Raw genomic sequence first — 12,829 nt, 5'->3', positions numbered from 1 at the left:
ACTTGGAAGGCAGAAGCAGGCAGGTTTCTGAGTTCAAGGCCAGCCTGGTCTACAGAGTGAGTTCCAGGACAGCCAGGGCTACACAGAGAAACCCTGTCTTGAAACCATCCCCCTGCAAAAAAGAAAAGATTTTAAAACCTTAAGCAAACAAAACCCAAAACATCTTAGAGACCACAGTGCATCATTTTTTTGTGGTTGGTTTGGTTTGGTTTGTTTTTTTGGGAGGGGAGGGGGTTCGAGACAGGGTTTCTCTGGCTGTCCTGGAAAAAACACCTGCCTTTGCCTTCCAAGTGCTGGGACTAAAGGCATGCACCACCACTGCACTTATTATTATATCTAAGTACACTGTAGCTGTCTTCAGATGCACCAGAAGAGGGCATCAGATCTCATTACGGGTGGTTGTGAGCCACCATGTGGTTGCTAGGATTTGAACTCAGGACCTTCGGAAGAGCAGTCGGTGCTCTTAACCACTGAGCCATCTCTCCAGCCCCTTGTTTTTTGAGACAGGGTTTTTCTGTGTAGCCCTGGCTCCTGGAGCTCAATCTGTAGACTAGGCTGGCCTCAAATTTACAGAGATGCCTCTGCCTCTGCCTCCTCTGCCTCGAGGGCTGGAGTGCTGGGATTAAAGGCCTGTGCCATCATACTCTGCATTCAAAACACAGGCATTTGGACAGGGAAGGAACATCTTGAGCTGACTGCCGGTGAGGACATTCCCCCCATCAAGCTTACACATCCAGTGTCAGCCATCGCGAGTGAACTCGGATTGTACTTCCTTTGCAATAGTAGACTCAGCACGATGAGGTCTATAATTTAAAGTTGAGAATTTTCTCAGTAAGCAGCTTTGGCTGCCAAAAGGCAGTCTGAGGGGCTCAGAGAGGTCAACACAGTGCTCTAAAGACACACAGCTTCCTGGGAAAAGTGACATTCAAACTGGATCCCGACCTAGGAGAGCCCATCACAAGGTGAACTGATGTCTCCAAGTGCTGGCACTTACCTGCTCACGTCCTGCTGGGAATGTTTGATGGCCATACTGTGTGCCATTAGACTTAATGGTGTATACTGGGAAGGCAGGGATTCGAATTACGGTCTTCAGGTTTGCCCAGCACACATTTCTGCAGCTCATGGCTCTGGGGTCTTGAGAACTGCGGTGAGCCATGTTACTGTTGCCCGGATGTTTTGGGAGCCAGTGACCTCTGAGGGGGACTGCTCACCTGCGACGGTCATGTCACCCGCTTCCCATAATTCTTCTTGTGTGTCTATCCCCACCGCATCACTTCTCTTTTTGAGTTAATCTTGAAAGCACACAGCTCCGTCCCTTTGTCTCTTCTATGAAATGGGTGTTAGGCCCAAGTTAAAGACTCAGAAACTTGAGTTTTTAACTTGCAAAGAACCCAGAACCAGCCAATTCTCCAAATGCATTCATTCCTAAAACCGGGCCAGACCGGGAGCCACAGATGGCCATCCCTAGAGACCTTTAGCTCCGCACCTAGGACCCACACAGGGACTGAGTTGGTCAGGTAGTGACTCCTCCCCTGGGACTCAGGTGAAATCCCAGCTCCAGGATCCCGAGCCCCTTGGCCAGGGCCCCACCCAATTTTTTAACATCAAAATTGATAAAATGCCGGATAGTCACAGAAGGCGAAGTTTCTAGTACGGGCCACACGGGGGCGGCAGCTTCCCAGATTTGACTGTCGCCCCTCCCCCAACCCCCACCTGTGGAAGGCCTGGAGAGTGCTGATGTCATTTCCAGGCTCGGAGAGCGCGGGCTCCCTCAGGGTGCTTCAGACTGACGCTGCATGGCCTGGAAGGCCAGTCCAGGGGGTCCTCCAGGGTGATGCAGACACTGAGCTAGGTTATGTCCCTAGTGGTATATCTTGGGTTCTGCAGGCTTCCACCCATTTCATGCCATGACCTCTCCCAGTTTTACAGCTATGTTGTGTCTTTACTGGGGGTTGAGCCAATCCTCTCCCCACCATACCCCAGCCCCTCACTGGGGGATTCTAGGCGGGACTCCACCCCTGACCACGCCCACACCCCTCACTGGGGGGACTCTAGGCGGGGCTCCACCCCTGACCACGCCCCCACCCCCCTCACTGGGGGGACTCTTGGCCTTGAATTTATTCCAAGCAGTACAGATGGGAGCTACAGGGCAAGCTGTATCAGGGACTGAGGCAGGTCATGGTCTTACTGGAAGCCTGGTGATTCTGGGCTGGAGTGGAAGGAAAGATTGGGCCTAGATGAATTCATGGGGAGTTAAATTAAACATCTCAGAATGACACTGAAGACAGCTACCTAGAAGAAGAAACATTTGAGCTAAAGTTTTTGAAGCAAGTATGTGAGTTTGTGGGCTGGTGAGATGGCTCAGTGGTTAAGAGCACTGACTACTTTCCCGAAGGTCCTGAGTTCAAATCCCAGCGACCACATGGTGGCTCACAACCCCATTTGTGATGAGGTCTGACGCCCTCTTCTGGTGTGTCTGAGACAGCTACAGTGTACTCACATATAGTAATAAATAAATCTTTTTTAAAATTTGCTGTTAGGACAGCCTGTCTTAGGAAGCAACCCATGAAGGCGCTAGATGGGTCACTCATTGGCCACCTCCAGTTACCTGGCCCAAAGCCGGAAGCTGGGGACATGCAGTGTGTGGCTCAACTGTCCTTGTCCTGCAGGAAGCCAGGTTGGGTCCGGTCTCAAAGGAGGCTGAGAGAAAAAAGGAGAAACAGTCCTTGGAGGGTGGATGTTGAGGTGGCTGCTGCTGCTGTGGCAGGAGGATTGCGCTGAGTGTGAGAAACGGAGGAAATAAGTATGCCTATATCCGTGCTCAGGAGGCAGAAGCAGGCAGAGCTCCATGAGTTCAAGGCCACCCTGGTCTACATAGTGAGACCCTGCCTAAAAAAAAACAACAACAAAAAAGCAAAACAAAATCTGCACCCCTCGTTCTCCCCATCTCTCTGCAAGCTGCGGCTGAGCTCTTGGAGGCTGGAAATGGAGGCGCTGAGGCTGGCCTCTCGATTCGAGTTGATATTCCAATAGCATGGGGTTGGGAGAACAAAAAGAGAAAGCTGAGATTTAAACCAGGAACTGGGTGATCCGCTCCATCAGGCTAGCCACTCTGCCACAGCTGTCCTTTCCACAGCGGCCACCAGAGGGCGCCATAGGAGTCAGCATCCTCTTAGACCACCTCTGTCGGGGGTGGGGGTGGGGGTGTCAAAGCCCAGTCCCTGCCTCCCTCCTCCCTGTGACTCCCCCTCCTCCCCTGTGCAGCCACAGGAGCCCTCAGGCTGTTCAGCATGCGCTTGTCCTGACTCAGGGCCTTTGCCTGAGACAATCTTGTAGACAATCTACCAGAAAGGCCCTCATTCACTTCCTCAAACTCGCTGCCACTCTCCTGCCTCAGCCTTCCACATACCAGGGGCCACCTGATTTACTGGTGTATCTTTTAAAGTATAATCCAAAAGTGAAATTCGCACTGTGACGTCGGTGCCCTCTGTGTACTTCAGATTGTTTATCCCATCTTCAGCCAGTTCCATCATGTCTTCCAAGGTCCCTCCATGCCATGGGGTGTCACAGCCTTGCTCCCGTTCACTCCAGTGGGTGAGGGACTGTACCACCTCCCCATCCATCACCACAAACACTGACTATTCCCACTTGGGGTTTATGAACGGAGCTGTAACTGATCACAGAGGAGTTTTGTCTCTGCCACTATCAGAGTTCCTGAGACAGGGTCTCATGTAGTTCATGTTAGCTCAGGCTAGCTCATGTAGCTCAGGCTAACCCCAGACTTACCATGTAGCTAGCTGATGATGACATTGGTTTACTGGCCTGCCTCCCAGTGACCAGTGTACCTACAGCTGGTTTATGTGCACTGGGATAGACCCCAGAACCTCGACAGCCATCCACCACCCGACCCCCACCTCATCCCCCACCCACATTCCCGATACAACCTCCCCCCCTTCCTGTGATGTTAGTGGCATCTGGCTGGTGTGAGTCTTCTGCTGATTGGCACTGTAATCACCCTTTGTGCTCCTGAGGTGCACACGTGCTCAAAGCTCAGAGAGCTGTAGCCAGACATGTGGCTCAAGGTGGTCATCTCAACACTTGGGAGGCAGAGGCAGAAGAATCACTGTGAGTTCCAGACCAGCCTGGGCTGTATAGTGAGACCTTGTCTTAAGATTAAATAAAGAAAAAAAAGTGTAAAAGTAAAGGAAAGAACTAAAGATGTTTTAATTCGGGCAGGACGGGGAAAGTCTGCCCTCCCAGACAATTAGGTGATAGCTCCACATGTCACAGGTGGCTGAGGTCACCACATGTCACAGGTGGCTGAGGTCGAGGACAGCTCTTCAGGGCTGGGCACAGATTGGGGGGAGGGACGGTCCTCTCCAGGCTGTGTGAAGGTCTTGGGTTCCCCCACCCAGTATATTCTTTAGAACTTCCCAAGGCCTCTGTGGTATCCGTACCTTTGGTCAGGCTCTGAAACGGGGAGTGGCCTTGTCCCCAGCCCAATATGGACCCATAAACCTTCCATCCCTGGGGTTCACAGGCCAAGGCTGAGAAAGAAGGGAGCGGCTAGCGGCTGCAGGGTGTGGCAGCCAGACTTTGTCTCTAGGGCCTAGGTCTCTAGGTGGGGGTGTACTCTCAGGCCATTGTCTCTGCTCAGGCCTCAGTTTCCCTCTGGTGTTGATGACAACCCCCAGGCTCACTAACACCACAGGGTAACTTCTAATTTTACCTGCTCTGCTAAAACTTGTAATCCTCTTTTCTTGGGCTCCCAGTTGCAGGGCTCAGCTTTTTGGGTTTTCTTTCTTTTCTTTTCTTTTTTCTTTCTTTCTTTCTTTTTTTTTTCTTTTTTTGGTTTTTTTCAAGACAGGGTTTCTCTGTGTAGCACTGACTGTCCTGGAGCTCACTTTGTAGACCAGGCTGGCCTCAAACTCAGAAATCCGCCTGCCTCTGCCTCCTGAGTGCTGGGATTAAAGGTGTGCACCACCACCACCCGGCTGGGTTACCTTCCTTCCTTCCTTCCTTCCTTCCTTTCTTTTTCTTTCTGTCTGTCTGTCTGTCTGTCTGTCTGTCTGTCTTTCACAGGCAGGGTCTCACTGTGTAAACTTGACTGTCCTGGAATGCACTAGCTTAAGCTATTCTTGACTCAGAGACTTATCTGTCTCAGCTTCCCAAGCTGAGCTACCAGGTGTCATCACTGAGGGCCACACGGATGTCTGTGGCACTAGCTGACGTTGGAGACCACATGGAAGTCCATGTTCCGTACACCTGACTACAAAGGGCTACTTTTGTAGTGCCAGCGCACAGTTGAGGGGAAGGGACACGGAAGGCTTCCATGACAACCCCTGCTCCCCACCCTACCCCCAAAAGTAACACCCTAGACACACAGCCATTCAACAGATCTCTTAAGAACTGTTAAGGATGCCAGGCAATAGTGGCGCACGCCTTTAATCCCAGCACTTGGGAGGCAGAGGCAGGTGGATTTCTGAGTTCAAGGCCAGCCTGGTCTACAAAGTGAGCTCCAGGACAGCCAGGGCTACACAGAGAAACACTGTCTTGAAAATCCAAAAAAAAAAAAAAAAATTGTTAAGGATGCACCCCGAGTGGGTCCAGGCGGGATATGGGTGAGGAAGGACTCAGTTTCTCTAAGGGCTGGCCCCAGGAAATGTGACCATGCTCCAGTGCACATTATACAGGCAACACAAACTGGACTTGTGGGTTTTTACATTTTTCTTTTCTTTTTTTGGGGGGGTGGTCACAGGTTGGGGGTAGACCTGGGAGGGTTGGGAAGTGAGGGTGATCAGGGTACGTGATATGAAATCTCCAAATAATAATAATAAGAAAAATTATGTTGAGGAAGAAAAAAAGAGACCTGAGCCACCATGGGTGTCACCGTCATCGAGAACAAGAGTTATCCAGGGTCAGTTAGGAACACAGGAATCACCAACCCCAATCTGGGTGAGGCAGGAGGAAGCTGCAGTCCAGGCCAGTCTGGTTTACAGAGCCTCAGTCTGTCCTTCTGTGGTACATGCTCACACACACACACACACACACACACACACACACACACCCGTGGAGGCCAGACTGACCCCTGGGTATCCGCCACTATGACCCTCTGCCTCTTTGCCCTGGGCCAGCCTGCTAGGCCATGAGCACCTGGATTTACCTGTCTGCACCTCAGTGTGGGGGGTGAGGTGGGGTCACTGGTGTGCTCAGCCATCAGTGGGTGGTGTATTTGAACTCAGGCCTCATGCTTGCCTAGAAAGTCCCCTTAGGAGTTGAGTACTCCCCTCAGCCCCTGGGACTCCTCCCTGCCGCCCCTTTTGACAGGGTTTCTCTGTGTGCCCCTGGCTGTCCTGAAACTGACTCTGTAGACCAGACTGCCTTGAAACTCACAAGAGATCCAACTGCCTCTGCCTCCAAGGTGCTGGAATTAAAGGCCTGCACCATAGCCTGGCTACTTGGAACCCTTTCTTGTCGACAGTTTACCAGGTGATGATCCCTAACCCATGAACCCAAACAGAGCAGATCACAGGGGCTGGAGGGTAGGGTGGCTTAGTGGTCCAGTACCCGCTGTTCCTGCAGAGGACCCAGGTTTGGTTCCCAGTATCCACGTGGGGCTTCACAGCCACCTCTAACTCCAGCTCCAGAGATGTGACACCCTCACAGGCAAGGAAAACATCAGTGCGTGTAAAATAAGAGTAAATTATTTTAAGAAAAGGGAACTATGTATGCACACAAAGATAATGTGAACAGGCATGATGGCATACATCTGTCATTCCAGCACTGGGATGGTCAAGGCTCAAGGGGTTGTGCCTGTGAGCTGCAAGAGGAACTTTGACCACATTCGGCCACCCGAGAGCCCCTTGTCTGGGCCATGAACTCCTGGGGTGGAGACAGAGGCCCGGATAGGAGAGTTTCAGGGGGATAATCTCACCACAACTCCAATCAGCTAGTAAATGGAGACTTTGACCTTCCCCTTGCCGTCTTATCTCAAGGCTGGGCGATCGGGCAGGGACTGGGACAGGAACGCATGCAGCACAGGCCTGACTTTCAATTTCTTTGTAGTCTCGTATTATTGACAAATGCCCTGATTGAGCGCTGACTGGGTACACATGCCTCTTTCTGGAAGGTGGAAAACACTTCTCAGATTTGTGAGTTAGTTTACACTTAGGGGACTCAGATTGACCCACCAACAGGGAACTTACCTGCTTGGTACATGTGTGGGGGGGGCCCGGGTTCCACTCCAGCACATGCAAACCACACGCATGGGCATTCACATGCACAGCAACAGCATAAGTTGGTGCTTGGTATACAGCAGGCAGACTGTTAATAATGCTTATTCCTCACCTGCCAGTAAGCCTGGTTGAATACACACACACACACACACACACACACACACACACACATACACACATATATATGAAATCAGGCAGCATATTAATAGGAGGTGCTGTGCTGCATCAGCACATAGTAGTACACAGTAGGAGCTGTATACAATACGTGGTATACAGCTGGCACAGTATTAATATTTGGCATACGTTGTATATGTGAAAAACACTCGGTTTATATACCCTATATTGGATGTGGCAGTTACATATGCATGTTCCCTTAAGGCTTGGTATACAGTAGATGTGATATTAATGCCTGAGCTACCGCAGGCTGCCGCATCAGTGCATACTCTATAGCAAGCATTTTGTTCATACTTGTGACCTGTGTGGCATTTTNTTTTTTTTTTTTTTTCTTTTTTTTTTTTCTTCTCCTGTGTGGCATTTAGCAAGTGCTTGCATGAATGTACTGTACACAGTAGGGCATGAATTTCTGCCTGGCACACAATAGGCCTGCCTAGGAATGGATGAGCGAGCCGGTCGGGGCGTTTTCTCACATCCGCAGGCGGTGACGGCCTCGCTCCAGGTAAGAACCGCAGCCTCTCTCCTGGCCTCGCGCTCCAGCACAGCCTCGGGGAGCCGAGAGGAGCCGAGTGCAGCCGAGCGGCGCCTCCCTGAGCCGAGAGGAGCCGAGTGTAGCCGAGCGGCGCCTCCCGGAGCCGAGCGTAGCCGAGTGTAGCCGAGCGGCGCCTGCCCGAGAGGAGCTTCGCCTCCCGAAAGGAACCGAGCTCGAGCTGCCGAGTCCTCCCCATTCCCACAATCCTCGGCGCCCGCGCCCAGCCGCGAACCGTTCAACCCCTTCCCACGTCGACTCAACCCCACGCGCGCCTGCGCTGCGCCCTCCAGACCCCGCCCCCGAGCGGCGAGGCCCCGCCCCCAGGCGATTCTCAAGTCCTGTCCCTGCGGCGCGCGCGCAGCCGTGCGGCCCCTCCCATTGGCCGCGCCGCCTGCCCGTCCCGGGGCCCGTGGCAGCGCTTCAGGTCCTCGGGCGCCGGCGCTCGGTGGCGACGGCTGCTGGTAGCGGCGGCGGCGGCGGCTGCGCTGCACGGCGCGGACGGTGGACGCGCCTCTGGGGCCGGGCCAGGCCTTCGGGGAACCGGGACGAGGCAGGGCCGGGCCGGCGGCAGCCGGGGGACCGCGACGATGACTCTGGAGTCCATGATGGCGTGTTGCCTGAGCGACGAGGTGAAGGAGTCGAAGCGCATCAACGCGGAGATCGAGAAACAGCTGCGGCGGGACAAGCGCGACGCCCGGCGCGAGCTTAAGCTGCTGCTACTTGGTGAGCTGCGTGCCCGTGCCGTGGGACCTCTGTCACGGGGACCGGGTGGGTGCACCGGGCATCTGGGCCTTGCCAGGGTCCCCGCGCGCGCAGGGTGCTGCTGCAGCCGCCGCGGTCTCTGGTCTCGGGCGAGTAGCGCGCGGTGACAGTCGGGCGCGACCCCTTCAGACCGCTGCCCACGGCCGGTCGGGCCACCTCGGATGTCCTCGGGGCAACTGGTCAGCGCTGCCCTGCAGCGGTCAGCCCTTCCGGGATCGCTGCACCCTGAGCAGTGCAGGTGGCTTGGGCCTGTGGTGGCCAGCTTCTCCCGTGTGGTCCCCTGGACTCAGCCTGTGCCACCCTTTGTGGCCAGTCTCTCTGTTATCCAGGCCTTAGATTCATTCGGGGTCAGTTCCTGCCTCTGATATCTGTGGCGAGTTTTTGCCTTTGCTGACCACATCGGGCCTCAGGACCCTGGGAGACTTGCTTTCTGTCGCTCCTGAGAATTCTTGCACGGAGCTGGCCCTTGGCCCTGCCGCACCAAGTAGGCTCTCTCCTTTCCATTGTCCCCACATAGCCTCGGGTGAGCCCTGTAAGCTGTCTTGCTCTCATGATGCCCCTTTGAATTCCAGATTCCCCAGACAGTTCCCAAAGGGTTGCACCCTCCTCTCTACCTCCAAGGACTGTACCCCCAAACGGTCCTGCTTGGCTTCTGGCTTGTTGCTTTCGTGGGTACTCCCCAGTCTCCCTCCCTGTTCCATAGATCTTCTGAATTCCTCCACATTGGAGCTGGGTGCCGGGAGAGTGGGTGGCTTTTCTTCTTTGGGCTTCTGTTGTGCCGGAGCCCAGTAGGTTGACAGCCTGGCAGCCTCCCTGGCCCTGTCCTGCCTCCTGGGGTGGTCTAGTCTTGCTCTCTCCACACCCCACCCACCCCAGGGAAGCGCAACGGGTGTGTCACTCCCTGGGGTTCTGACTCCTCAAGACCCACCTGTTGCTGGGAGCCAGGGAGCTCAGGTCCTCTTGTTGTCACCCCAAATAAGAGCCCAAAATGAGAGCAGGGTAGCCTGGGCCCTGTGGGGGTTTACAAAACAGACTGGGGAGCTCTGCCTGCCCCTCCCAGATCCCAGGTGAGCTGCAGTTCAGGAATGGGGACCCAGGACAAAGGGTGGCCTTGGAGAGCCTGAGGAAAGGACTGTGGGGAGCCTCTGACTAGGAGGGGTGGAGAGCAGTGATACCCCAGTGGTCCCATGAGAGAGGTCAGGTGAGCCACACGCTGTCTTCTGTTGCTGTGGCCCGTGTGGTTCTCGGGGTCGTGGGGCCTTGGTTACTTCCCCCCAGCATGGTGGGATTCTCTCAAAGCTCTGTGCAGCTTTCCAGGAAGGGTGGGATAGGAAGAGGACAGAGCAGCCCAGAGCAAACAGCAGGGGCCCCAGGGTAGTCATGGGGGGGGGGAGACAGTGTGGCCCTAGCCCACCTCTGCAGGGGGTCAGCAGCTTTCTGTGGGGACGGTGGTGTAGAAGCTGCCAGTAAGGATGACATTGGTTGACTGAGCCCAATTGTGTGTCATCCCAGCTCTGTCCCGTCCCCAAAACTGGCCTTGAAGTCCCCTCCGATTCAGGAGTGCTCCCTGGCTCTCTGTGCTGTGGCCTGACTAAGCTGACCAGCAGCTGAAGGGCTCTCCATTGACCTGCACACAGCACCTTGCCTCTACCCTAGGCGCTTTGGGTCTTAGCTGCCACCTGTGCCCTCAGGGCATCTGTGTCTGCAGTCACACCCTTCCCACAGAAGGGTCCCGCGCCTGTTGTGGAGTCTGGGGTTTGCTTTGTAAGAGCAGAAGGGTAAAGGGAGGACGGGAGTGAGCACTGGGCACTGCTCAGGGTCCTGCCTTGAGGGCTTCCCAGAGGAGGTGACCATGACCTTGGTTCTCTAGCAGTCTCTTTGTCCCAGGTATTGGGGGTGGGGGTTAGGTGAGACCTGCTCCACCCTCCTGCAGGCGACCTCACTGGTTGGCCGTCCCTGACTTCACCTCAGCTGTGTGGAGGGTGGAGACCCTGTGCCCTGCCGCCTGAGGTGGAAGCAGGCCAGGGCCCCCCCCCCCCGCCCCATACCCTGAGTGGTTCCTCTGGGAAGAGCCCCCCTCTGTGTGCAGGACTCTGACCTCTTTCCCCAGGTTTGAAGCCGCCATCGTCATACCGGGTGTGCACCTGTGGCGAGCAGTCTGGGAGTGGGTTTTATATCCTGTCCTGTTCTTCCAGCACTTGTGTGGCCTGGGGAGATTGTTCAGCCAGGCAGAGCGTTGACTGCAGGCTTGTTCTGGGGTGGGCGTCCTGGTCACTGCAGGGTAGTGAGCTGCATCCCTAGACATCACCCGGTGTACCTAGGCTGAGGCCCCCCCTGAATCGAGTCGTGCATGGTGATACCTGATATAAAGTAACTTGCAAAACTGACTGGTGGCCAGCGCAAGTTCTCAGAGCTGAAGCCACCTCCCCACTGGAGGGTGACACACTCCGGGCTTGTCCTGGGACACCTAGGTGGCCCTGGTGGTGAGCAGTGACTAGCAGGAGCGACCCTCTGGCCAACAAGGCTCCCAGTTCCACGCTTAATCAGGCTGTTCAGAGGTCCCTGTAGCCTCAGACTCTGCAAACCCCAGGGACCTCTGCCTCCCTGTGTGGCTCCAGGCTGGGGCAGAGCAGTGCTGCCACTGGGGAGCCAGCCACCCAGAACTTTCGCTTAGAAATCCCTGTCCCGGAGGCTGGGCAGGGTTGGGCCCAGCTTTCTAAATAAAGCAGGAGGTTGGCTCCCAGCTTCCTGTCCCGAGCCGTGGGCTGGGCGGCCAAAGGCCGGGGATCCGGCGGGGGTGGCCCAAGGGTTGGGCCTGACTTCTGCCCTGGGAAGGAGGCCGCAGCTGGATCCCTACTTGCTGCTTCTGTCTCCAGACCCTGGTGGCTTCAGGCCATCCCAGGAGGCCAAGGATGCGCTGCCCCTCCCCCATGAGATCCTTGAACCGATTCCCAGAAAGACATACTCCATCCCCAGCGCCACACAAACCAGGTGTTTAGGTGTTTCGAGTGCAAGCAGGAAGATCAGGAGTTCAAGGTCATCTCAGGCTACATAGGGGTCTTATGTTCCTGGGCAACATAAGACCCTGTCTCCAAACGAGGGGACAGGCTGTATCTCTAAGGACTTGGAGTTTCCACCAGTACAGTGCTGTCCCCACTCTGTGGTGAGGCCTATCTGAGGTGGCTGGAGCCGTGGTGACCTGCATGGGTTTGCTTCTTCCTCTCCAGCTGGCACACAGTACCAGTGGCCCTGCTAAGGACAGGCTGTATGGCCCTAGGAGCATGGTGAATACAGAGAGAGGTCAGCCCCTGGGCCGTTTGTGCACTTTGTCGGCCACTGACCGGATGCCTTCCAGAGTGTACTCTATGTCCCCAGGAGCAATAGAGCCAGGGTGTCACTGCAGGCTGGGAATGACAGCCAGGGCAGGGCAGGGGCTGAGGTGTCCACAGAGCTGAGTTGCATTGCCTGGCCTTACACAGTGGCGTAGCATGTGGAAGACCAAGCATGAGCAGGGTAGTACTTTACCGTTCAGCATCCCTGCTGTCCCGTGCAGCCATGTTTGCAGGCCTGTGCTGCAGTTTTTCCAGGGCTAGGTGGCCTGAGAGTTGGGGCGCCTGCATCCACTCATTGCTGGGGCTGTTTCTGCTGTTTCCCTGGTGCCTGCGGCATCACACATAGGCCTCTGAACCAATGCTCTCCTCAGTGTGAGTGATGGGGACATTACTCCTAATTATTCCCCGAAGGCCACTGTGCAGCAGCATCTCAGGCCTCTACCCACTGTGCCACTGTGCCAGCAGCTCCCCAGTGTGATGGTCACATGTGTCCTCAGTATGCTTCTGGGAAGGGATCAAGGACCAGTGTTCTGTCCAGGCCACTGATTGTCCCTATGCTGTGGCCCCTGTTTTTTTTGTTTTGTTTTGTTTGGTTTGTTTTGTTTTGTTTGTTTGTTTTTTTAAGATGTATTTATTTATTATATGTAAGTACACTGTAGCTGTCTTCAGACGCTCCAGAAGAGGGCGTCAGATCTAGTTACAGATGGTTGTGAGCCACCATGTGGTTGCTGGGATTTGAACTCAGGACCTTCAGAAGAGCAGTCAGTGCTCTTAACCGCTGAGCCATCACTCCA

At 54.9% G+C, this 12,829-nt stretch overlaps 1 protein-coding gene across 1 annotated transcript in view; it reads left to right on the top strand.

Moving 5' to 3' along the window:
• Nucleotides 1–8,310: 8,310 nt before the first annotated feature.
• Nucleotides 8,311–12,829, top strand: part of Gna11 (G protein subunit alpha 11) — a 14,538-nt gene continuing 10,019 nt past the window's right edge. The window contains exon 1 of the mRNA XM_021204474.2: nucleotides 8,311–8,664. Within this exon, the coding sequence (XP_021060133.1) occupies nucleotides 8,529–8,664 (136 nt within the window). The 5' untranslated portion in view covers nucleotides 8,311–8,528. The remainder of the gene's footprint in view (nucleotides 8,665–12,829) is intronic.

The sequence above is a fragment of the Mus pahari genome, chromosome 9, assembly GCF_900095145.1.
Source record: "Mus pahari chromosome 9, PAHARI_EIJ_v1.1, whole genome shotgun sequence".
NCBI classification, from domain to species: domain Eukaryota; kingdom Metazoa; phylum Chordata; class Mammalia; order Rodentia; family Muridae; genus Mus; species Mus pahari.
The sequence above is the reverse complement of the archived record's forward strand: the minus strand, read 5'-3'. Positions and strand labels throughout refer to the sequence as shown.